Source organism: Phoca vitulina, unplaced genomic scaffold (genome assembly GCF_004348235.1).
Source record: "Phoca vitulina isolate PV1807 unplaced genomic scaffold, GSC_HSeal_1.0 scaffold28, whole genome shotgun sequence".
NCBI lineage: Eukaryota > Metazoa > Chordata > Mammalia > Carnivora > Phocidae > Phoca > Phoca vitulina.
The window spans coordinates 8,261,526-8,287,252 of record NW_022589731.1 but is presented as its reverse complement, the minus strand read 5'-3'; the positions used below and the strand labels follow the sequence as shown (position 1 = coordinate 8,287,252).

The 25,727-nt window shown below is 37.5% G+C and overlaps 1 protein-coding gene across 2 annotated transcripts in view; it reads right to left on the bottom strand.

Annotated features, from left to right (window-relative positions):
• The window catches only part of SMC3 (structural maintenance of chromosomes 3), a 39,166-nt gene extending 14,550 nt beyond the window's left edge, over positions 1-24,616 (bottom strand). Inside the window, exons 1-15 of one of the 2 annotated variants that reach the window (XM_032423269.1) lie at positions 24,480-24,616; positions 23,333-23,408; positions 17,427-17,465; positions 14,700-14,767; positions 13,202-13,273; positions 12,752-12,831; positions 12,198-12,276; positions 8,612-8,729; positions 6,701-6,876; positions 5,833-5,913; positions 5,433-5,597; positions 5,013-5,134; positions 3,809-4,022; positions 1,281-1,384; positions 484-583 (exon numbers count right to left, since the gene is read on the bottom strand). In XM_032423269.1, coding sequence (XP_032279160.1) covers positions 484-583; positions 1,281-1,384; positions 3,809-4,022; positions 5,013-5,134; positions 5,433-5,597; positions 5,833-5,913; positions 6,701-6,876; positions 8,612-8,729; positions 12,198-12,276; positions 12,752-12,831; positions 13,202-13,273; positions 14,700-14,767; positions 17,427-17,465; positions 23,333-23,408; positions 24,480-24,494 — 1,509 coding nt within the window. In that variant the 5' untranslated portion in view covers positions 24,495-24,616. The remainder of the gene's footprint in view (positions 1-483; positions 584-1,280; positions 1,385-3,808; positions 4,023-5,012; positions 5,135-5,432; positions 5,598-5,832; positions 5,914-6,700; positions 6,877-8,611; positions 8,730-12,197; positions 12,277-12,751; positions 12,832-13,201; positions 13,274-14,699; positions 14,768-17,426; positions 17,466-23,332; positions 23,409-24,479) is intronic. The other variant, XM_032423271.1, reaches the window with a different exon arrangement.
• Between the last annotated feature and the right edge of the window lie 1,111 nt (positions 24,617-25,727).

Below are 25,727 nucleotides of genomic sequence, written 5' to 3'. Positions count from 1 at the left end.
TCATGATCCTGGAGTCCCTGGATCGAGTCCCACATCGGGCTCCCTGCTCGGCAGGGAGTCTGCTTCTCCCTCTGACCCTCCCCCCTCTCATGTGCTCTCTCTCTCTCATTCTCTCTGTCTCAAATAAATAAATAAAATCTTTAAAAAAAAAAAAAAAAATACTTCAGAGATTAAACTAAACATCCTCCCCAATGCCACATCACCCCCTTGAAAAATGCCAATTACATGAAACACTTTATTATGGGTTCTGTTCTGACACTAACATTAAAAATGGGACTCTTCATCTAAAAATCAAGTGTTATCATTAATGCATGGGTTGTAGTAAGGCTGCTTAAACAAGACCCATCATTTTAAATTTATAGGACAAGTGATTTACACTCTTATTTATCACCTGAAACCAAGGACTTACAGCTTGAAAACTAACAAATTCTTGTGTAATAATTGGCTCAATGTAAACTGAAGTAATGAAAAGAACCTGCTCACCTTTCCTGTTGCTGCTCTAAGAAGTTGCTGTTTCTTTTCAAGATCTTCTCTTTTAGCAGCGAGTGCTTGCTGTTCTGCATTCTCCTCTCTCCACAAGTAACTAATCAATAAAGATTAGACTATCTTTAATTTTAAAAGCATTAAGATGCACCAACAGTATATAATTTAGGATAAAATACTGAAAAAAATATCAAATTTGAATAGTTCATTTACAACTTTTTAAGATTTTTAAAAAGATTTTATTTATTTGAGAGAGCAAGCAAGCATGTGCACGTCTGGGGGAGGTGAAGCAGACCTCCCCGCTGAGCAGGAAGCCCAGCTCGGGGCTCAATCCCAGGACACCGAGATCATGACCTGAGCCAAAGGCAAACGCTTAATCGACTGAGCCACTCAGGAGCCCCAAGATTTTCTTCAAGTAATTTCTACACCCAAAGTGGGGCTTGAACTCACAACCCCAAGATCAAGAGTTGCATATGCTCCACCAACTGAGCCAGCCAGGTACCCTTAGCTCATTTATAACTTAAAGACCATTTAACAGCTAGTAATTAGTGTTACTCAAAAAAATTAAGGCATCGGGGCACCTGCTGGCTCAGTCATTAAGCATCTGCCTTTGGCTCGGGTCATGATCCCAGGGTGCTGGGATCGAGCCCCGCATCGGGCTCCCTGCTCCATGGGAAGCCTGCTTCTCCCTCTCCCACTCCCCCTGCTTGTGTTCCCTCTCTCGCTGTGTCTCTCTCTGTCAAATAAATAAATCTTAAAAAAAAAAAAAATTAAGGCATATTTTAGTCTATACTAACTTTCTTTCACTTTGTAATTCATCTTTCTTATTTTTTACTTCGTAGTATTTTCTGTCCAGTTCTTCTACTCGAGCTTTGACTTCATTAAGATCCTGATCCAGTTTCTATGGAAATAAAAATAATTTAAACTTAAAATCCAATTTCACGCAAACTAGTCCATAGTGAGAGCAAGATCAGTAGTTGCGAGGGGAAGAAGGAAGGGGAAACATTTTGGGGTGATGAACAGGCTTGTTATCTTAAGTGTGGTCATGATTTCACAGATGCACTCATATGTCAAAACTTATCAAATGATACATTTTAAACACACGCAATTTATCGTTATGCCAACTTAATAAAGCTATTAAAAAATTCAATTCTAACTTTTTAAAAATGCCTTTAGGCAAAAGAACACATCAAGAGAAAACATAAACCATAAAATGAATTACTCTATAAAATACTGCTAAAATAGAATTTACTAATGATCTAAACCTTTCTACTAGAATTTTAGAAGAAAACAATACATTCACACCAATCTCAAAATAGTGCTCAATAGTTTTTACACCACTCCCTCACACACATACAATAGATTGAGAATTATACTAAGAAGCAAAAGGCCATTCTACATAATTCAATCAGCACTATAAAATCATCTCTATCCAGTATAAAGGACAGACTTCACTAGTGGTAGGTGTAGCTGAAATACTGCAAATATAATGAAGTTCAAGCTTGAGAAAGAATGAATAAAAACTACTGAAAAACCTTGGCTCTTCACCAGGCTGTTTCAAAAAGAGCATTTGTTGAGGTTGTTTCCATGAACTCATGACAAACACATTTTCTTTCTTTTAGGAAAGGACATGTAGCTATCACAGCTGAAACTATATTAATTTCCAAATAACTACCTGGAATTAACCTGTGTTTTCCATTCCCTCCATAAAATATCCTGACCAAAGCACACTGGACTCTAGAGGCTACGAGGCTACTGTCTATTACTCCTGGTCACTCTTCTCCCAGTTATTTATGATTACAGAGCCAGTTGGGTTTGCTCCCCACTATGTTTTCATTTATGCTGTGATTACATTAAATATTAAACAGAATATGAAGACAAAGAAAAGAGCTGTTTCTTTAAAAACTTGATTTAGTTCTGGATACACTCAATGGTGACACACTAAAAATTGAATTAAGTGGGGAAATCAACTCTAAAAGATCAAAAAATAACATAATACATAAACACATATAGTAATATGTATTTTATACTAAAAAATCATAATTCAAAATGTCAAATCCCAAAGTTAAAGACTAGAAAACTGGTCCAGATTACAAAAGATAACAGAAATATGACAACTAAATGCAATACATGATCCTAGATTGAATCCTGAATTCTGTTCTCATCCAGCTTTAAGGAGAACTGTATTTATATATGTGGCTCCTAACAAAAAAGTCCCCTGAGAACTCCCAGTCACTACTCATACTCAAAAGAAACATCTTGGGCTCTACATGAAAAGACTGGTATGTACTCTGGTGGGGGGATGTTGATAATGGGGGAGGCTATGCATTTGTGGTGGTAGGAGGTATATGGGAAACCTCTGTACCTTCCTCCCAATTTTGCTATGAATCCAAAACTACTCTAAAAAATGGTCTTAAAAAAAGACTGGCACATGAGCAAACATTTATCTTTTTAAGCAAAATACTTACGATATATATAAATATATGTATGTTTACATGTGTATAAACACAAATACTATTACATATAAAATTTAATATACACATATACATATATGAAGATTTTATGCATTTAGTGACTTTGATATAAACCAGTAACCAACTGGTACAGATCTCATGAGTTAAGAGGATTCCTCTGTGTAGGTACATATATAACTTCCTCACCCTACACTTGTCCTACATAATCCCTTCTCATCACTTCTATCATCTTATATACAGCCACACGTAACACTTCACAAAGCATTTTCCCCCTTTCTCATTTTAAATAACATGAGATCTTTCTTATTCTGGAAGTGATTTTATCTTCTACTTCAATTTTTAAGAAAATGCTACTAAACATGCACAGTACATAATGTTTTATTCATTTAGAAAATCTTATAAAATCACCACTGCCTTAACCAACAAAAAATATATTCTGCAGTAAGTTATTAAATTGACAGAATTGTAAAAGACTGTAAAAATGGAAAAAAAATTAAATTAGTTACTCTGAAATTATATTTTAGACTTGTTTATCACATTAAAATTAAGGGTAGTTCAGGAACATTCTACCAATTCATAAAAATATATTTTAAAATATACTCAATCTACATGAACACTCACAGATATGGAAAAAATCTTCCTTGAAAAGGAGAACTACCATATAAATATTAATGTATATCTATAAATATTATGTATATAAATATTAAATTGTGCTGGTCTTTTCTAAATAAGTACCTGTTTCATATATTTTAAGAGCAGCAGTGTATTGTTCAAAAATAAAACTTAAAGAAATAGGTAAAATGTACGTGTCTTCTGAAAAATTTTCACAAAGCAGCTATAAAAGTTCTTACGTTATACTGCTCCAGGTTTTTCTCTTTATTTGCCTCAGTGTCCTCCAAATCCTTATGGATAGCAGCAATCTGTCTTTTCTTGTCATTAATAGCCTGATCTAAAGACTTGAGTTCCTTTTTAATCCATTTATCCCTTTCTTCCTTTGATGTAAACTGGCTTCCTCGACCCTGCTTTGCATAAAGATCTGTTCTTTCCTGGGTAGCTTGGGCCAATCTATATAAGACAGAAGAAAAGAATGGATTAAAAAGGAGAAAATAAGCAAGTTTAACTACAATCGATATGTCAAGAACACAGAGATAACAGTCATTTTCAAAATTCCGTAAAAAAATATAGAAAGCAACTGGTATCTAATAGAGCTCCTTGGGCTAGTACTATATAAATTTCATTTTGAAAAGTCACAGTTAAAGTCATGTGAAACAGCCCATATCCTAAGGATTTTGGGCAATGTCTTTACTCCAGTTCTGGGTTAGTCAGTAAAGCTAGAGACAATTCTAATATCCTATCTCAGGAATTTTCAAACTATATTTAACTATATAAACATTTCTAACTCCTTATAATAAAAGACTATCAAGGTTAAAAGGCAAGAGAAAGACAAAGAAAATATTTACGATGCACAAAATACTAGAACAAATACAGATTACAGACAACCTTATCAAACAATAAGAAAAAAATCAGAAAAAAAGGGGCAAAGGAAATAAAGAATTCACTAAAAAAAATACTGGTGGCATAAAAACATAATAATGCACTAAACCATGAAATCAGCAAAAGTTGGCATGTTCAATCTACATATAGATACTAAAATGTCCAGATGCTAAAACAGCAATAAAAAAAGGAAACAGGATGAAACAGTAAGATGTCATGTGGGTAAAAACAAAACAAAAAAACAAACCATCATCCATGTTTTAAAAAACCCAACAACATCTAGGCAAGTTATTTATCTTAGGCAAGTTATTTAACCTCCCAGAGCCTCAAGTCTGAACTTACAGTGAGGATAATGTGAATCTCTTAGGGCTTCTAAGTGAAAAAAATGTACGTGATATGTATACAATGACGCTTGGCCCACAGTAGCTGTTTAACACAGGCTATTACTTTGAAATTGGATTTAACTTTTGCCCTTACTGTGTCTTCTTAACTCATAACTATTTAGCTTTCACAGAGGAACTATGTAGAAAGGTAGAAGTATTGGTGAAAGAAATCACAGACCTAGCAATTCCTCGCTCTTCTTTTTCTTTCACACTGTTGAATTTAGGTTCTGTTTCTGCCAGTTCTTTCTGCTTTTCTTCTATTTTTTCAAGCAGCTTCTGCCTCTCTTTTAATAAGCGTTTCTGTAAATAAAGCAGGATAAGTAAAAATGCAACCTTAAAAATTTCTGTTTAAGTTTAGCATAAAATACTTCCTCATGAAAAAAAAATTCATGAGAAAACTGATCCTGCAACACAAAACTAATTTTTAAATAAAAGAAACAAGGAGACAGTACTGAGTTGCTACTTAAGTGAAAATTATTTTAATGTGCCAGATCTTCTACAAAATTTAAGCATGCACCCCCGTCACAGAAAGGATGGTCTTCTGTAATTCCTATTCAACTGAACACTTACGTCTTTCATTTTTAGCATTTTAACTTACCCTTTGTTCACTATTGCCTGCCAATTCATCTTGTAAATCCTTGGCTTTAAGCTCTAACTTAGTCCTCTGCTTAATTTGCTCTTGTCTTTCAGCGCTGAGCTGCTCCTTTTCTTCTTTCATAGCTGAAATTTTTGTTTTCAGTTCTCTAACTTGGCGCTCAATATCCTAGTCAAAAAGTATGAAATAGAAATGAGTCAGACAATTAGAAGTATAAAAGCAGAGTTTTTACACCATTAGTTCTGTCCCTTTTTCCTTCATTTATACTTTCAGTACTATTCTGTCTTTCCAATACTCAATCCCAATGACATGCATTTGAAGTTACCATTCCATAATTCTGGTACAAAAGGATTTACTGTGCTCAAAAAATATAAGTGAACCTAAGCCTAGTTTATAATCTTACCTCCATCTTATCTCTTGCATCCTGCTGGGCATCTCTTAATTGTCTGGATTTTTCTCCACTAGTCTCTCGCTTAGCAGAAAGCTGGGGGGAACAAAAAGCTGTAATTTCTAACTCATTTTGTATTTTGTTTAATACTTCATAACATGTAGTAAAACTGTATGCTAAAACAAAATCATTCACTTGAAGTTTTTTTTAATTTTTAGTGGTTTTAAAGTAAAAAGCTCCTTTAGTTTTAAGTATTACTAAAAAGCCAAGAAAAAAATTCATGAAGTTTTTTATTATTAAGTAAACTCCACCCCCAACATGGGGCTTGAACTCATAACCCTGATATCAAGAGTCCCATGCTCCACTGACTGAGCCAGCCAGGCACCCCTTCATGAAGCTTTTAAAGGTGGCTTCCCTCATTTTGGTTTGCCTTGCACCACCATCTGATGACATTTCAGATAAAACTATAGCAAGGACGATACAGGTCTAGGCATTTTCCTTGGAATAAACTGAAAGAACAAATTTACTGACCAATGATTTCATTAAGAGGTTTAAAATTTTTTTTTTTTTAATATTTTATTTATTTATTTGACACAGAGAGAGAGAGATAGCGAGAGCAGGGACACAAGCAGGCGAAGTGGGCGAGGGAGAAGCAGGCTTCCCGCTGAGCAGGGAGCCCAATGTGGGGCTCGAACCCAGGACCCTGGGATCACGACCTGAGCCGAAGGCAGACGCTTAACGACTGAGCCACCCAGGCACCCAAGAGGCTTAAAATTTTTTTTAAGTTTCTATTTAAGAATCCCTGAAAAGTATAAATATAGAATGAGCTTAACCTAGTCATTAAATAAAATCACTCTTAATTTAAATAACAAAATTCTTTTACCTCATCAAGTTTAGCACGAGTCTCGTTAAGTTCCTGGTTGTAAATGGTATATTCCAGGGCTCGTCTCATTTTATCCCACTTTTGATACTGAGCTAGTTCTTCCTTTTCTTCCTCTAAGGTATGTAATCTCTCTTCAATGTATTTTAACAACTCATTGATTTTTTCCCGTTTGCCCTCTTAAAAAGAAATGAGAGAGGGGTGAAGGAGTTGAATAAAATTTTTATGTAAATAGTATCTATTCTCAAATATACCGTGAGTTAAAATTAATCTTAAGAACTACAGCATTATAGAATAGTATGTGGTAACCAAATCTAAGATACTAAAATGACAAAATGCTTTATTATGAAAAGCATCAGAGAACGTTACACATGGTGACACTTTTTTTTTTTTTTTTTTTTAAAGATTTTATTTATTTATCTGAGAGACAGAATGGGAGACAGAGAGCATGAGAGGGGGAGGATCAGAGGGAGAAGCAGACTCCCCGCTGAGCAGGGAGCCCGATGCGGGACTCGATCCCGGGACTCCAGGATCATGACCTGAGCCGAAGGCAGTTGCTTAACCAACTGAGCCACCCAGGTGCCCCATGGTGACACTTTTTAAGTTTTTATTATTTTAGTTCATATATAATGTTATATCAGTTTCAGGTACACAGTACAGTGATTCCATAATTCGATACATTATACAATGCTCACTGTAAGTGTAGTTACCATCTGTCACCACACAATGTTATTACAATATCATGGGCTATATTCCCTATACTGTACTTTTCATCTCTGTGACTTACTTTATACCTGAAAGTTTTTCCTCTTAATCCCTTTTACCTATTTTACCCATCTTCCCCCTGCACCACCACCCTGGCAACCACCAGGTGGTTCTCTGTATTTATGAGTCTGTTTTGTTTGCTTGGTTTTTTTTAGATTCCAAATATTAGTGAAATCATGTATTTGCTTTTCTCTGTCTGACTTATTTCATCAGCTAGGTTCATCCATGTTGTCACAAATGGCAAGATCTCATTTTTTAAAAAGTGGCTAGGTAATACTCCATTGTATGCATATACCACAACTTCTTTATCCACTCGTCTATTGATGGACACCTAGGTTGCTTCTACCTCTTGGCTACTGTTACGTAATGCTGTAATAAACATATGGGTGCATTCACTAATTCTTTTATTACATGTGGTTAAGGGCCTCAGTTCAAACTTCCTTTAAAGGCAACTGTGCCTTCCCACAATATTTAAAAAAACCCTACTAATATCATTGATGTCACTGATTTTCAACTTTTATAGTAATAGCATTATCTATAACTTCCATATATTGAACACCCACTATATTCCAATCATGGTGCTACTCTGCTCCTCTACTCACCACCATAAACTATGAAAAAGAATTTTACAGATGGAGAGGTTTTAGACCAGAGAGATCAAGTCACAGTGTCAGTTAATTATTAGTTATTAGTCAGATTTTGAACTCAAGACTGTCTGACTCTTAAGACATGACAGAACACAGAACTTGAAAAGCAAAGTAGGGTTTCCATAAATACATGTACTAAAGAAGATTCAAAGTTTTCCATTTACTTGCTCCTGAACAACTTAAAACCTAATGCCAGCTGACACTCCCAGCAATTTTTTTTGAGGACTGCATCCAATTCTGTTATCCTCACTAACAATGAGGACAGTGGAGGCACAAAATAGTTGACCTACAAAGGCATTATTATCTAACAGCAATTCTTTATTTAAAGAGAGCTTATATTGAAATCTCAAAACTTAAAATGTCACGAACTAATTTTCTCTCCATTCAGTACATAGGCCAATTACCAAACAGTATACCGGTGAGAAAAGATAGAAGCCCTTTCAACTATAACAACACAATGAAAAAGTAATTCATAAAATAAGGCAGAATCACACTTCTTTACCTGTTTCTTTCATTAAAGATATGCTTTCTTCTTTTCGTTCATCATATACTCTAGTACCAGCTACTTCTCTTAATAGTTTTAGTCTCTGAGAATCTGGTGCTGTGGCCATCTGGTTGATCTACAAATTTTATAAAAATAATTATTACGTAGCTACAGATTGCTCTTTAAGAACTCTACCTTGAAAGAGTTTTCACATGCTAAGTTTTCAGTATCACTTAAAGAATGTAATTTGTGCAGTGCATATACCTACACACCTATATGTCCTTTATTTAAATGAAATTTATCAAATGAAAATCCAAATAGAATTGATACATTCATCAATCTAATTTATGAATAAAACTCTAAATTAAAAATGAAGGAAAAATAAACATCCCATCACCCTACTTTTTCTCAGTCAACACTGTAAGTTGTACAAAAGATGAACTCCACTTGGAAAGAGCAAAGTATTTTTACAAGGGGGAACCTATCACTCTATATTTTTAAAAAGCTATAATGACACTATTAAAAATGTAACAGGGGCACCTGGGTGGCTCAGTTGGTTGAGCGTCCAACCCTTGGTTTTAGCTCAGGTCATGATCTCAGGGTTGTGAGATCAAGCCCTGAGTCCGTCTCTGTGCTCAGGGCAGAGTCTGCTTGAGATTCTCTCCCTCTGTCCCTGCCCCCACTTGTGTGCACTCTCTCTAAAATAGAATCTTAAAAAAAAATAATATATATAAAAAACAAAAATGGTATGCATTATTATTACTTTTTAAGTAAACTCTACACCCATTATGGGGCTTAAACTTACAACCCCAAGAGTCACATGCTCTACTGACTGAGCCATCCAGGTACCCCAAAACTGGTATGCTTTAAATAGAGACAGATAAAAATAACTAACAGGGGTAGTGACCATTAAATAAAATAAGCAAAAGCATCTTTAAAATCTTAAAAATAGGGTGGGGTGGGAGGGATGGGGTGACTGGGTGATGGACACTGGGGAGGGTATGTGTTCCGGTAAGCGCTGTGAATTGTGCAAGACTGTTGAATCTCAGATCTGTACCTCTGAAACAAATAATGCAATATATGTTAAGAAAGAAAAAAAGAAGAAGAAGAATGTAGCAGGAGGGGAAGAATGAAGGGGGGGAAATCGGAGGGGGAGAAGAACCATGAGACGATGGACTCTGAAAAACAAACTGAGGGTTCTAGAGGGGAGGGGGGTGGGAGGATGGGTTAGCCTGGTGATGGGTATTGAGGAGGGCACGTTCTGCATGGAGCACTGGGTGTTATGCACAAACAATGAATCATGGAACACTATATCTAAAACTAATGATGTAATGTATGGGGATTAACATAACAATAAAAAAATTTAAAAAAAATAAAATAAAATCTTAAAAATATATGGCAGGGCACCCAGGTGGCTTAGTCAGTTAAGTGTCCGACTCTTGGTTTTGGCTCAGGTCGTGCTCTCAAGAGCATGTGATGGAGCCCCACATCGGGATCCACGCTGGGCAGATCTGCTTGAGATTCTCTCTCTCCCTCTGCCCCTTTCCCTGCTCGCACACTCTCTAAAATAAATAAATAAAATCTTGAAAAAATATATATGGCCAAAAAACCACAGAAAGTGGTACAAACTAGTGTCATGCAACTTTAAACAACAAGCATGAGTTTACCATATTCATAAAAATAAAACTAATCATTAAAGGCAAAAAATGCTCTCACTGCATTAAAAAAGTGAAGTGAGTTACTCTCACTTTCACATAAAAAGAGAACCAGCTCTGAACTAAGACAGTATGGTCTATCAAAAGCATATAAATCAAAGAATCCCTCTTCAGATCCTTTTTTTTTTTTTAAAGATTCATTCATTTGAGAGAGAGAGAGAAAGAGTGAGCACGCACACTCAAGTGGGGGGAGGGGCCAGGGAAGAGGTAGAGAATCCCCAAGCAGACTTCCCAGCGAACATGGAGTCTGACGCAGGGCCTGATCTCAGGATCTGGAGATCATGACCCAAGCTGAAATTAAGAGTCGGCTACTCAACCGACTAAGCCACCCAGGTGCACCCCCTCTGTCAGATCCTTATCCCTGATTACCCCAAATATGGTCATTCAACGTATTCACTTAAAAAATATTTAACAAATGCTTACAACATTATGCCACTCTGCTGGGCACTGGGAAAGGAGCAATGAACATACAGAAAAGAAAAGGTCTTTCCCTCCTGGAACTTACATTCTAAGTGGAAGACAACAGGAAATAAATATACACCAGTACAGTGTAACTGTTAGGAAAAACAGAGAACAGAGAAAACATGTAGGGCTGGAGTAAAGGCAATGCTCTTTTAGTTGAGGTAACTTCCTGGATGGCTTATATGAAATGACATATAAGTAGAAACTGAAATGAAGTATAGGGGCCTATGTTGTATGTGCGTAGGGAAGACTCAGATAAATAGTCTTTCATAATCAGCCTCCTTTTAAAGAAATTCCTTGCTTATAAAGCTGGTCTTTTCAAAAACTTGTTCTGCATTTCCCAAATGCAAAACACCATACTCTTCCTAATCACTTCTCCTGGATGCTACCTTTCCAACACATATCTAAAAATCCTCCAATATGAAATAAGTGGACATTTAAAAAGAACTTTCCCCTAGTCCAAAAAAAAACACTACAACAAACTATGAGAACACTGCAGGCTATGTTCTAAAAAAAGAAATTATCTTAGATATAGTTTAAAGTATATGAAGAAACAGTAAAAGTATGTAACTACTAAAAACTATAGAAAATATAATCTCTACAAGAAAAAATAATATGTGGCATTATGGCAGATTTCTGGCAATGTAAGCTTTCTAACTATTTTAGCTGTGTGATATATTAAGTAACAAAGCATTAATTTTAGGAAGTAAATTTTTTTTTTTTTAAAGATTTTATTTATTTATTTGACAGAAAAAGACACAGTGAGAGAGGGAACACAAGCAGGGGGAGTGAGAGAGGGAGAAGCAGGCTTCCCGCGGAGCAGGGAGCCCGATGCGGGGCTCGATCCCAGGACCCTGGGATCATGACCTGAGCCGAAGGCAGACACTTAATGACTGAGCCACCCAGGCGCCCCTAGGAAGTAATTTTTTTCAAATGTTATTTTTATAGAATTTCTATAGTATTTTTTTTTTTTAAGTTAGGCTTCATGCCCAGCGTGGAGCCCAACGCAGGGCTTGAACTCACAACCCTGAGATCAAGACCTGAGCTGACATCAAGAGTCGGACGCTTAGCCAGCTGAGCCACCCAGGCACCCCTCTATACTATTCTTAAATAAGATCGTTGTGACTTTCACAAACCAAAAACATCTTCCAGTACAGGACATCTTATTAAGTGATATAGGCCACCAAGAAGACAAAATCCACCAACTGCAGAAATGATTCCATCCCACTACACAATAGATCTACTTTGTACTTTATGGCCACATAAAAGGTAATACTATCAATACAAAATAAATCAATGAAAACAAAAGACAGTAAGGTCCATTTTTGCTTCAACTTAACCACTAAAAACAATAAGCCAAGTTCATCATTCAAGGGAATATACTCAGAAAACAAATTCTATAAAAAAACGACATACAATTTTTTTACCTTTCCTTGTTTTACAATATAATAAGGATTGCTTCGAGAAAAACCAGCACTTTCAAGGAGATTCATCACATCATTTTTCCTGTTAATAAACATTGAAAAAATTTTTTCAGATAAATAACCCAATAAGCAAAAAAATGAAGGCTGACTCCTGGGTTAAGGAGCATGAGGGACTATAGTCATTAAACCACCTATTGTATCAGCCTCAGAGAATCCTGATTTTTTTTCCCCCCAAAAAGATATTAGCTATTTGACAGAGAGCGAGAGAGAGAGAGCACGCACACACAAGCAGGCAGAGCAAGAGGGAGAAGCAGGCACCCCACTGAGCAGAGAGCCCAATGCGTGGCTCGATCCCAGCCTCCTGGGATCATGACCTGAGCCAAAGGCAGATGCCCAGCCAACAGAGCCACCCAGGTGCCCCGAGAATGCTTTTTCTTATGTTAATGCTCTAAATACTGGTTTGTTGAACACGAGGCATATATAAAACCCATATAATGAGCTAAGTAAAGTACTTTCACTCTTTTGTAAAGAAATTAAAATGTAAAGAAAATGCTTACGTGACCATTTTCTTGTCTAGGAAATACTGATCCTTTTTGGCACCAATAACTCTTCTAAGTGAAACTTCTTCTTTATCAATCTAAGAAAAAATGTAAAAGCCTAAAATTAATTTCACAGTAAAAGTGGGAAACTTTTTAATTAATAAGGTCATTCTAGAGTCCCTAACCATAACAATTATTTTGAAACTTCAATTCTCACTAAAGATATGCTATGAATATCAATTCTTAAGACAGACACTTTTTCACAACAGCTTACACACCCCCATCTGTTTACTAGAATGTTCATTATAATTTTAAGACAAAATTAATATGTAAACTGTATAGCTATTTTAGCAAAAACTAAATTATAAGACCTTAAGTACAGTTGTAAATGTTTCAAAGCTTGGAAGAAAATCAGCTGCATCAATAAAATTCTCAACATTATTACTGGGGAAAAAAGCCATTACTCACTGGCAACCGGTTGTCTGAATTATCAAAAATAATCTCCACAAAAGCAGAAATGACACGAGGACCAGTACCCTCCTAAAACATGCAAAAAATAAACATCATTTAACTGGTATTTTCACATTCTTTATCTTTTTTTTTTCCTTTAAATACCTTTAAAATTTAGTGCATGGTAACAAACCTAATTCAATGGAGAAAAATTTCTATCAGACTAGTATATACCCTTCTTGTCAAAAGAGCAAAGACACTGGCTTAGGATAACAATACTTCTCAACCAAATGGCTTTAGATTCTAACTAAAAACATGAGAACTATTCAAGAGATATCAAAGTCAGATGTATTTAGGTCTTGTTCTGAAGACCACTTTATTAGAACCTAAGACCCCAGGCACACCTAATTCTACCTATTTGCTAATACCTATAACACTTGAGGCTTTTCTCTTATAGACTCATTTAATGCTGGAAAGGAACCCTAACAAATTATGTAATTACTGGAACTCAGCTTTTTTAAACAATTTGCAATATGGTACATAATCTTAAATCTGCTATGACAAGACACACATTTAACATGTGTCACATATAGACCAACTTATGACCCAGCTACTGCTATACCAAGTCCAGAGAATTTCCAGAGTTTAGAAACTGTTACTACATAGTGATTCAGCACAATAAAGAATGATACTTAAAGAGGCTATTCTTTCAATGCCAATCTTAGAAACCTAAAAAAAAAGTTCATCTACAGGTAACCAGTTCTGATTACTGGGCTAAAAATTCAAGTTTAAGAGAGCAAAATAAAAGATAATGGTTAAAAAAACAAAAACAACCAAAACACCTCCCTAATAACTGTGAGATACTCTATTGAGATATACTAAGGAATTTCACTTTCTGGTCTTAAAACTAATTATAAGCCACATTCAAACCAAAAAGAAATCTTATCATTTTATTATAGCCTTTTATAATTTTTTACCCTTAAATTTCTTTAGTTCATTATTCATAATTATTCAATGAAAAATTCTAACAATTTTATTTACTATAAATACACTTACCTTTCATATTGGAAAATGCTGTTACCATTTGACTTACAAATACGGCCAAAAATAAAACAAGTATGTTGTTTAGTTTGCAACTGTTGCTTCCCTATGCTCCCAATTAACTTCTGGTTCTAAGTCTCAAAATTCCTAATTCCCAATCTCAAACTCTTTTTTTCTCCTCAGCAAATCTGCTTCTGAGCATTACCAGACCATACTCTTAATAAATAATTTATATGGAAGACATACCCATCTATAGAAAAATCCTATAATTTTCTTACCATTATATAAAAATTAGGCCTTCGTCATGCATTAATATAGCAGGCTAAACTCCACAGCAGAATTAATACACTTAAGAGAGACTGTATCATGTTTACAAAAGATCTGAAGCCTGAACAAATTATTTTATTTACCAGAATCAACAGTGTAGTTTAAAAAATACATAGTATCAGTAACCTCTCAACGCAATTTCACTCACATGCAACAAAGCCAATCGCTGTTCCGGACGAAGATGACTGAACTCATCACTAAGAACAAACTGAATTGCTAAAAATACAAAAACGTAACTATTAGTACAGTCCAAACAAAGATCTATGCCTTATTTATAACTCCCCATACTTTCTACCAGGTAATCAACAAGGCAGATAAAGTAGATTATCTATTCCATATATGCAGAAGATTTGCATGTATTTCAGACTAATTAGCTTGGAAATGATAAGAAAAATACTAAGAAGTTTCCACTGAAACATTTAAGGGAAGAAAAAGAGAACACTGAGGTAACAAAAAGAGACATGCAAACTAAAGTCTACCTCTTGATCAAAGTATACACTGAGTGGTTAACACTTTGTTTGTACCCACTAGATATAAATAATATACATCAAAATATTTATTAACAAAATAGAATATATTCCTAGAATATCCTTAACTGGATACTTTTTGTCAAAAGAAATTGAACTAAGTGGGAAATACAGGGACATTATTTCAGATTCCCACCTTCTACTGCAATGCTTGCACTGCCCTTATCTGCTGTAAGAAACTATTCCTGCTTCTATATAGGGTACCTAACTAGACCACCCTGTCCTAGAAATGAAACTCTACTCAGCTGTCCTGTTTCCAGTCCACCCCCAGGAGACCTTTGACATTCTAAGAGTTGAGTGTGCATGTATGAATGTGTACACTAAGGGTGGAGTGATTTATCTTTTATAATCACCTATCTTTTATAATCACCTTGGGAGGATAGATTCAAATTGCCTTCATCCCCTGGAGATCATGAAGTACTTCTACTTCAATCCCATTCTCTTATCACCAAATTACAACCACTGAAGGCCTATTGATTTGTGAGCACAGAAGGGATACTTACTAAGTTCCCCGCTATTCCTCAAGCACTACTCAACTAAGAGGTTCAATATTTTTCAACTTGCTTCTTGTATAGTCCAAAACTGTTAAAATGTTTTTTCTTTCCAAAGGATTTAACAGAGGCATTATTATACTTAATTGCATTTTTTAAAGATTTATTTATTTGAGAGAGAGAGAGAATGAGAGTGTGGTGGGGAAAGGCAGAGAGAGAGAGAGGGAGAGAGAATCTCAAGCAGACTCTGCACTAAGTGCAGAGCCCAATGGGGGGCTTGATCCCACAACCCCAAGATCACGACCTGAGCTGAAACCAAGAGTTGGACGCTTAACTGACTGAGCCACCAGGTGCCCCACTTAATTTTCAAAGCTATTTAACTATTTTCTTTTTTTTTTTCTTTTTTTTTTCTTTTTTAAAGATTTTATTTATTTATTTGAGAGAGAGAGAATGAGAGAGAGAGAACACATGAGAGGGGATAGGGTCAGAGGACGAAGCAGACTCCCTGCCGAGCAGGGAGCCCGATGCGGGACTCGATCCAGGGACTCCAGGATCATGACCTGAGCCGAAGGCAGTCGCTTAACCAACTGAGCCACCCAGGCGCCCCTAACTATTTTCTTTTTTTAAAAAAATATTTTATTTATTTATTTGAGAGAGAGAATGAGATAGAGAGATCATGAGGGTCAGAGGGAGAAGCAGACTCCCTGCTAAGCAGGGAGCCCGATGCAGGACTCGATCCCAGGACCGAGAGATCATGACCTGAGCCGAGGGCAGACGCTTAACTGACTGAGCCACCCAGGCGCCCCTATTTAACTACTTTCAAATTGACAACAGTCTTTGTTGAATCTGTGATTTTTTACACCCCTCCATCCTTCAAAAAAAATGATTTAGAAAGCATTTTTCTAGAAGATGAAACAGAGGGGTGCCTGACTGGCTCAGTCAGTAGAGCATGTGACTCTTGATCTTGCGGTCATGAGTTCAAGACCTAGATTGGGTACAAAGCTTACTTTAAAAATAAATAAATAAACGAAACAGAAAGATAAGCCATTCTCCAAAACAGTATTAGCTATTCTACTGCATTTATATTTTTATATATACATACATTTATATATATATGCATTTGCAAAATTTAGATACTGCACTCAAGTTTAAAAAGCACTTCCATTTGTGTTATCTCATGATTCTCACAACCCATCAAAGTAAGCAGGTCAAAGACCTCTTTTTATTTTTATTTTTTAAAGATTTTATTTATTTATTTGAGAGAGAGAGAGAGAAACAGCATGAGAGGGGATGGGGTCAGAGGGAGAAGCAGGCTCCCCGCTGAGCCGGGAGCCCGATATGGGACATGATCCCAGAACTCCGGGATCATGACCTGAGCCGAAGGCAGTCACTTAACCAACTGAGCCACCCAGGCGCCCTCAAAGACCTCTTTTTAAAGTGCAAAGAGTACCTTAAGAGATTGTTTTGCCCAGTTTTTCAGCTAATTAATCACTAGGTATAGAGAACTCAGATTATTATATCATTATACTTGAAATCCTCTACACTAAACTACAACGCTGTGTGAAGAAGTATTTTGAGTTTCATGCAGACACAACCTCAGAAAACCAATTTTTCTAAGTAGGCTCCACACCAAGCATGGAGCACAATGAGGGGCTTGAACTCACAACCCTGAGATTAAGACCTGGGCTGAGATCAAGAGTCAGATGCTTAACCAATTGAGCCACCCAGGCACCCCTCAGAAGGAGCCTCTCAGAAAACCAATTTTTATTTTTATTTTTTAGAAAACCAATTTTTAAAATAAATTACCTGAAGATACCCAGGTCTTAACATATTTAGAATTTAAAAAACAATACTTACCATAAAAAAAGTTACTTTTTCCAGATCCATTTCTTCCCACTATAAAATTTCAAAAAGTACATGTTACTTTGCATAGAAACCAATAAAATTAAAACTTTACTGAAAGTATTAAAAAATTTATATTCTACTAACTTAACATCTTAATATTTGAAGTTAAATACAAAAGAGTAAACAAAAGAAATCAATAAACAAAACAGCTTCAATCACCAAATGAGTACAATTTTTGTATAGACATCAGATGGTTTTTTTCTTGTATTTATTTCATTGATTCTTTTGCTCTTTTCTATTTTTTTTTTTTAAAGATTTTATTTATTTATTTGACAGAGACAGAGATAGCGAGAGCAGGAACACAAGCAGCAGGAGTGGGAGAGGGAGAAGCAGCCTTCCCCCCGAAAGGAGGGAGCCCGATGTGGGACTCGATGCCAGGACCCTGGGATCATGACCTGAGCTGAAGGCAGATGCTTAACGACTGAGCCATCCAGGCGCCCTTTTGCTCTTTTCTAATAGTTTAAAATTAATAGGAATAACCAAACGTTACCAGGTTTTCATAATTTACAATCATTACTATGGACATATAATTCTTTTTAAATTATATATAACGGAAAAAAATAAAAAAATAAATTATATATAATGGAATCTTTTTAATAATTTAAAGATTCACATGTTACTTAAATTTTTAATGCTTAAATAATCATTTTAAATTCTCAAACTATTTGCTTATTAAAGTACTTATGATCAGCCCTACATATCATGTATAATCTCAGAATCACAAAAGTAGAGGTTAAGTATAAGGCACTTTTTTTTTTTAACTACCTGAACTCAGAAATAAACAATTCTATACATAAAAAGATATCAAATGTTTCAGATTTAATGAATTCATTTGAATTTTGTTGTTCAGCAAAATTCCCAATCTCTCTCATCTTGACCAAGATATCCTGAACAAATTAGCCCTTACAGTTATCATCTTTAGTGCAAAGTAAAGCCTAAAAAAAAATCATTTCTGTTGTGCCAGAAAGTAATAAATCGCTTTTTAAAAAAGGCATATGACTGCGCGCCTGGGTGGCTCAGTCGTTAAGCGTCTGCCTTCAGCTCAGGTCATGATCCCCGGGTCCTGGCATCGAGTCCCACATCGGGCTCCCTCCTTTCGGGGGGAAGCCTGCTTCTCCCTCTCCCACTCCTGCTGCTTGTGTTCCTGCTCTCGCTCTCTCTCTCTGTCAAATGGAGAAGTAAAATCTTAAAAAAAAATTCTTAAAAAAAAAAAATAAAAAAGGCATATGACACAGAGGCCAGCTTGAAAAAGATTTCCACTGGCTTAATCTAGGACAATCTGAGCACCAAAATAATTGGATGAATTATAAATTTGTGCTGGAAGGGGGAAATAATCCATGACTCCAAACTGATAATAAAATGACAAAGAGCTAAGGAAGGAGAACTCTTGCTCACAGAATACCACACAGTAAATGTGAAAGGAATGCTGGTAATGGAAAATCATCATTTTGTAACCATCAGAATAAAGGCAAGAATTATCAATGGATGCTAAATCTAGGGGGAAATTCTGAAAAGGAGCACAATATTTGCATGGTCCAAAAGTATTTCCCATCCTCATACTATTTATTATTTGCAAGAGAACAAACACTATACAGTAGAAAAACCAGATAACTACCTAGACTGGGTGATCAAAAGTAACATCATTTAAAAAGAAGTAGAAAGAATGATTCTTTACCTCCAGATGTAATATCCTCAGAAGACCATATCATTTATGTAGTATTTTTTAAAAACAATGTTATAAAAGACAAAGAAAGGCTGTGGAACTGATCCAGATCAAAGGGAGACTAGAGAGACATGACAACTAGTGGCAGTACCTAACGCTAAATTAAATTAGATCCTGTAGTAGAGGAGGAAAAAATACTATAAAGAACGTTTTTGGGTCAATCAGTATAACTGGAAAATGAAGAGCAGTTTATTTTATTAATGTCAAATTTACTGAAGTTGGTAACTGTACTGTGTTTTATGTAAGAAAATATCCCTATTCTTAGAAAGTCTACATTGATTTCAAAGGTAAAGGACCATGACCTACATAACTTACTCTATGAAAAAAAAAAGTGTGAGAGTGAGTGCAAATGATAAAGCAAGTGAAGAAAATGTTAACAGGTAGATTAGGGTAATGGAGGTAGTATTCTTTGTATTGTTCCTATTTATACAACTTTTCTATGAATCTTAAATTATCTCTAAATAAAAGTTTAAAAAGATAATTTATCATTAAAAGAATTACATATAGTTCAAACCATAATCTACTCATGAATAAATAACTTAAAATTTTTAAATTTCCCTTTAAGAATTACTCTTACCCACAGAGTGAAATACTATAATTTTAAGGATGTTGAATATTTAATGACTATAAAAAGATATTCAAGACTTATTCTTTTTTTTTTTTTAAAGATTTTATTTATTTGACAGAGAGAGACACAGCGAGAGAGGGAACACAAACAGGGGGAGTGGGAGAAGGAGAAGTAGGCTTCCCGCGGAGCAGGGAGCCCGATGTGGGGCTCGATCCCAGGATACTGGGATCATGACCCGAGCCGAAGGCAGACACTTAACGACTGAGCCACCCAAGCGCCCCAAGACTTATTCTTAAACAGAAAAAAAAGATTACCAACAGATTACACAAGCCCATTTTTATATTTATATAGATGTACACAAGGTAGATCCAGTTTATATGTGCCCCAGATTCACCTGCCCCAACCCAAGTCTTGGTTGCCTGTCAATGAAGAGGCTCAGTATCCATCACCGTAGGTTGTTTCAGCCTACCCTAAGTATGCACTCAGGTCAGATCTGTGAAAAACCAAAGGAGGCTATAGTTCCCGGACTACTTCAGGGGGGGTTAGTCCCCAGAGTAACACCATCCAAGAGCATGGGGGAAATTAATGCCCTGTGTGGTAAACTTTGACCAATCAGAGACAGAGACTATTCCTTTCCCATCTGATCTTTCCCACACATGGTGGGTTCCCAAAGTCCGTCTGGAAGTTATCTAATTTGACCACAAACTAGCTGCGCCTTCTTTATAAAGCTATGACCAGCTTTCCCACTTACTCTTGCCCTCAGACTGCACCTTCCCATTGAAGCTTATTAGTAGCTGAGTGCGCCTTGCACTGTTTTCTAGGAAACCAAGTTTAACACAAGGATAGATTGTTAATATTAAGAATGGCTATTTCTGGGCAGGATTACAGTTTATAGTTTTTTTTCCTTTTAGCGTTTAAACTCTTCCATAATGTTCTATAATTAACATATATTTCTTTTGTTAAAAAGCTACAGAAAAGGTAACCTGAAAAAGGTATATGCTTGGGGGCACCTGGGTGGCTCAGATGGTTAAGCGTCTGCCTTCAGCTCAGGTCATGATCCCAGGGTCCTGGGATCGAGCCCCGCATCAGGCTCCCTGCTCAGCGGGGAGCCTGCTTCTCCCTCTCTCACTACCACTGCTTGTGTTTCTGCTCTCCCTATCTCTCTCTGTCAAATAAATAAATAAAATCTTAAAAAAAAAAAAAAGGTATATGCTTGGTACATTCAAGCATCATTTAACTATTAAAACAAGAGTTTCAAACATCAAACATCACCACAAGAGATACCTGCCTCCCAATCTTTTTTTTTTCACAGTCAAAATCATTAAATAACCAAAGTAGTATGCTTTTACAGGATATTTTTAATGTCCATCTCAGTCTATACTATTTTGGATCTTTCTTATATTATTAAGGTACCTGTTTTTAAAACATGTTTAAGCAGTAAAATCATATTAGGTTTGTTAAAACAAAGAAAAGAAAGAACACTTAGACAATTTCCTTTGTAACTATAACTATTAACAACACTAATGTTGCGAACAAAGTAGTAAACAGCTATCTGAAAATAGCCAAAACAAAAATATTTGATAGATCCTACAGACATAATCTAATCATCATAGGTAATAATGGTCATCATTATAGCTCATTTATAAAATTATACCATTGATATAATTAAGATATCCACCTACTTTTAACCTGTAAGAAATAATATAAATCTAGTAATTATTCATTTTTTCCCATTTCTAAAGATTTTCTGATTGATGAGAATCAGAAGGCACTTGTAATCAAAATATAAGTAAAATATTGGATCAAGCTATCCTTATGGCACACAAATTATATTAACTATTCAATAGGTACAGCAGGGAGGAAAATGTTTTCATAATTTATTTCCAAGTACAAGCTACAAGTGATGTACTGAGGGTAGGTTTTTTTCTTGCCCTCAATTTTTTTTTTAACTGAAGTATAGTTGACATTCTTGCCCTCAATTTTTAAAATTTATTTATTTATTTATTTTTAAGATTTTATTTATTTGACAGAGAGAGAGGACACAAGTAGGCAGAGTGGCAGGCAGAGAGAGAGGGAGAAGCAGGCTCCCCGCCGAGCAGGGAGCCCGATGCGGGGCTCGATCCCAGGACCCTGGGATCATGACCTGAGCCGAAGGCAGACCCTTAACCGACTGAGCCACCCAGGCACCCCTAAATAACGTTTGCCCTTTACTAATCTCGATGAGTGCGACACACTGAATTGTGTCATTCCCCTCCCCCCCATTCATATGTTGGAAGTCCTAATCCCAAATGTGATGGTATTTGGAGATGGGGGCCTTTGGGAGATAAATCAGGATCAGGTCAGGTTGTGAGGGTGGGGCCTTCATGATGGAATTAGTGTTCTAATAAGGAAGAGGGAGACAGAACCAAAGAGGTCATGTGAGCATGATGATGAAGATGGTGACTTCCAGAATGTGACTATGCTGGCACCCTCATCATGGACTTGAATTTCCAAAACAGAAAATAAATTATTGTTGTTTAAGCCACCCAGTCTATATTTAGTGGTAGACCTAGCAGTCTAATATACCAATAAACCACATAAGGGGGACAACGTATAGAAGTCTGTTTATAAGAGTTTCATCTAGCCTTTAAAAATTCAGCAGGATGTCTAAAAACACTTTTGCTGGCTGTATCAGCAAAAAATGGACACTCTCATCTGAAGAGTCTTATACTAAATACTGTATTTCTTTCTTTTTTTTTTTTAAAGATTTTATTTATTTGACAGACACAGCAAGAGCAGGAACACAAGCAGGGGGAGTGGGAGAGGGAGAAGCAGGCTTCCCGCTGAGCAGGGAGCCCGACGCGGGGCTCGATCCCAGGACCCTGGGATCACGACTTGAGCTGAAGGCAGATACCTAACGACTGAGCCACCCAGGTGCCCCTAAATACTGTATTTCAGAACAGTAATCATTGTAGCTCTTTATCCTCACACATATACTTTCTCATTTAATTTTCCCAACAGCCCTATAAGATGGGTATCATTAGCTCCACTTTACAAATGAGAAAACTAAAGCCCCTCCCGGAGTCAAGTTTGAAAGAGTATGTATCAGAACTGGGATTTGAAACTCATTCTGTTATGCTCCAAAGTTTATGCTCTTCCCAACAAGCTGCATGGTGTAACTTTAAACAGTATGACAGAAAAAAAAATCTGGGAACAATCTAATATGTGAATAAATAATGGTCATCTTTGAAATAAGGCAACAGTGGGCATTTTAATTAGGAAATGACATATCAAGAACAGAATAGCTCAAATGTTAAATTTAGTGTCATTCGCTATAATCATAGACACACTTTCACACATACAAGGCTACCTAAATAAAAATGAGTTAACTAATGATCGTCTTATGCAAATATTTTAAATGTATAAATAAGCAATTCATCAGTGTAGATAAAAGACATGCTATTTCATATAGAAAAAATATGTATAAATTCATGTAATATTCCAACCCAATTCCTCTTTCCTTAAGCCTAGACAGAATTTAAATGGTCTATACGTATCAACCTGATTTTGTAAACCATCAACACTTACCGATAACATTATGTTTTGAGCTGAAGGGATCTACAATTGTTTGATCTCTGTAACTCCGAAAACCCTGGATAATAACCTAATAAATAAAAAAGATACTTTTCAGAGAATACATACTAAAAGAACTCCTGAACTAACATTTTTCCTTGCTCTTCTCTTTCTGGTTTCTCATGTAATGCAAGATAGAGAACTTTCTATTTCTTGTAAGAGAAACTCATTCTGAAAAGTGGTGATTAAAAATCTTCTTTAAAAAACAGTCCGTTTATTAGTAACCACTGGCATTGTTGTTTTTTTAGGAATTATAATTAGTAATCTGTTAAGGAACTCTCAAAATCAAGTACATTGTATAAGATTCGTTGGAATGCTAAACATTACATTACTTTAATAAAAATGTGTCAAGCAGGCAGGCTGGCCCCCGCTTCCCTTACTCCAGGAGCGGTGGGCGCTTCTTTCGGACACACCCGCCAGCCAAAGTAAGCAGCCCTTCCAAGAAAAGGGTGCTTCAAGTCCAACACACCCAACAGAGAAACTTCTCTCCAAGAGGGTGAATGGGCTCATCTTTGCGGTGGACTCTTGCGCGGGAAGACCATTTTGACAGGAGTAAACAAGTGAACGAGGTGGCGCTACATATTCTGCAAGGAGGAGGGTCCCTTTCACGTCTCCCGTAATTCGGGGACAAAGACCCCGGGCTAAGCTGACACCCCAACCTGAGCCCCCCAGAGGCGCCTCCGGGCCGGGGAGGCCACCTCTCCATACACCCCACGCAAATGGCCCGCGCGGGGCCATCCGCGCAGGACAACACAGCTTCCCGCCCCGCCGCTGCCGCCCCCGGCGCGGCCCCCAGCCAGCTCGGGGCCCTCAGCCCGCACCCGGCCCACCCGGGAAGGCCCGCGCCCTCCAAACCTCTCGGAGAGACTGCTCCGTCAGACGAACGCCCTGCGAGGAGGCCCGCGCTGCAGGCAGGCGCCCCAATTCTCCGCTGCCCCCCGCGCTCGCGGGGCGGGGCCTCTCCCCTCCCCCGCCGCCCGCGTCCAGCTCTGGGTCCACCCTGCCGGGAGGCGGGAGGCCTCGGGTCTCACCGCGACACCCTAGCCTCAAGGAGTGTTCCTCAGAGGCCCGTGAGGGGGTGGGCGGGACGCACAGGCCTCACCTGTTTTATGTACATGGTTCCGCGCCCCTCGCCGGGGAGGACTCCCCCCGAGAAGCGACAGCGCGGCCGTGGGGTCCAGTGAGGCGCCTACAAGACCCCTCCCCCAAAGCGTCGCTCGCTCCCGTCCAGCCAAACAAAATGGCGGCGCCCGTGGAGGCGGAGTCCGCGCCTTAGACGGAACCATCCTCGCGGCCCCTACAGAGCGTAGGGGGAGTCAGGGTCAGGTCTGTTCTTTCCTTTTGACCAAAGGAGCCTTCTACGGCGTCCCTAAGTGGGTTTCATTTGATTGATTTATTTGTAGCTGAATTTTTCCTGAGAATTCGCTGGAAGCTTCTTTCGGAAAAGCCTTAATCGTGAGGTTGGCTCGTATTCCCTCCGAGAGCGGAGCTAATGGTTGCGTCCACAAGGGGGGAAAGGTTCGGCGCCAAAGCCAAGTGTGAGAGTCCGAGGGCCAGTAGCGGAGCTTGCCGGTGACCACGTGATCTCTGGCTGTTTAAAAATGCTCACCCCGCGCCGCGGGCGCCTGTGCGCGAACCTGCGGAGCGCTGTGGGCGTTTGGGGTTCGGCGTGCAGAGTCCTTGTTGCTTTATTTATTCTCCCTCGCTCTGGGAACTTGTGTAAACTTAGAATGGCCCCTACTGGCTCGGGCCCGCACACTCACAGCACAGCCCGGAAGGGGCTTGACGCTCGAAAATTTGTTTTAATAACGTGGTAATTAATACCCTGGGAGCTCTTACTACTTTTCCATTTGTTGTAAATCTAGTCAGACATGGACAATTGCAACAAAAAGAAATTTAGGTAAGAAGAAAAGCTCTTCTATTTTTTTAACAGCCTGAAAGATAATAGGTGCTAGCAGCACCCTAGATGTATCTAATCTCATCAGTCTTAAGGGAAAAACTTTAGTTAGTTAGAAATTGGATCTCTGGGCCGCTGTGAAATTACCTGCCATTCAAATTGGCGGTCCTTGCTGCCCCTCCCGCAGCTGTGGGCAGTTCCAGCCACAATTATTTCTAGATGGAACTATTTTTAATAGCCTGCTAACTTCATCCTTGTCAGCACTCCTTGGTGCTGGCAGAATCCAATCCTTTACAGCTCTTGGGGTTAAAAAAAAAAAAATCTCTTAAACATTTCTCCAGGATTAGTGTCCCTACACTGTCAATTTCTGTGGGATTGTAGGCTTGTTAATAAAGTTCGAAACCTCCAGTTCCTATTCTATAAAATGAGGATGGTAAAAATCACTTAATTTTT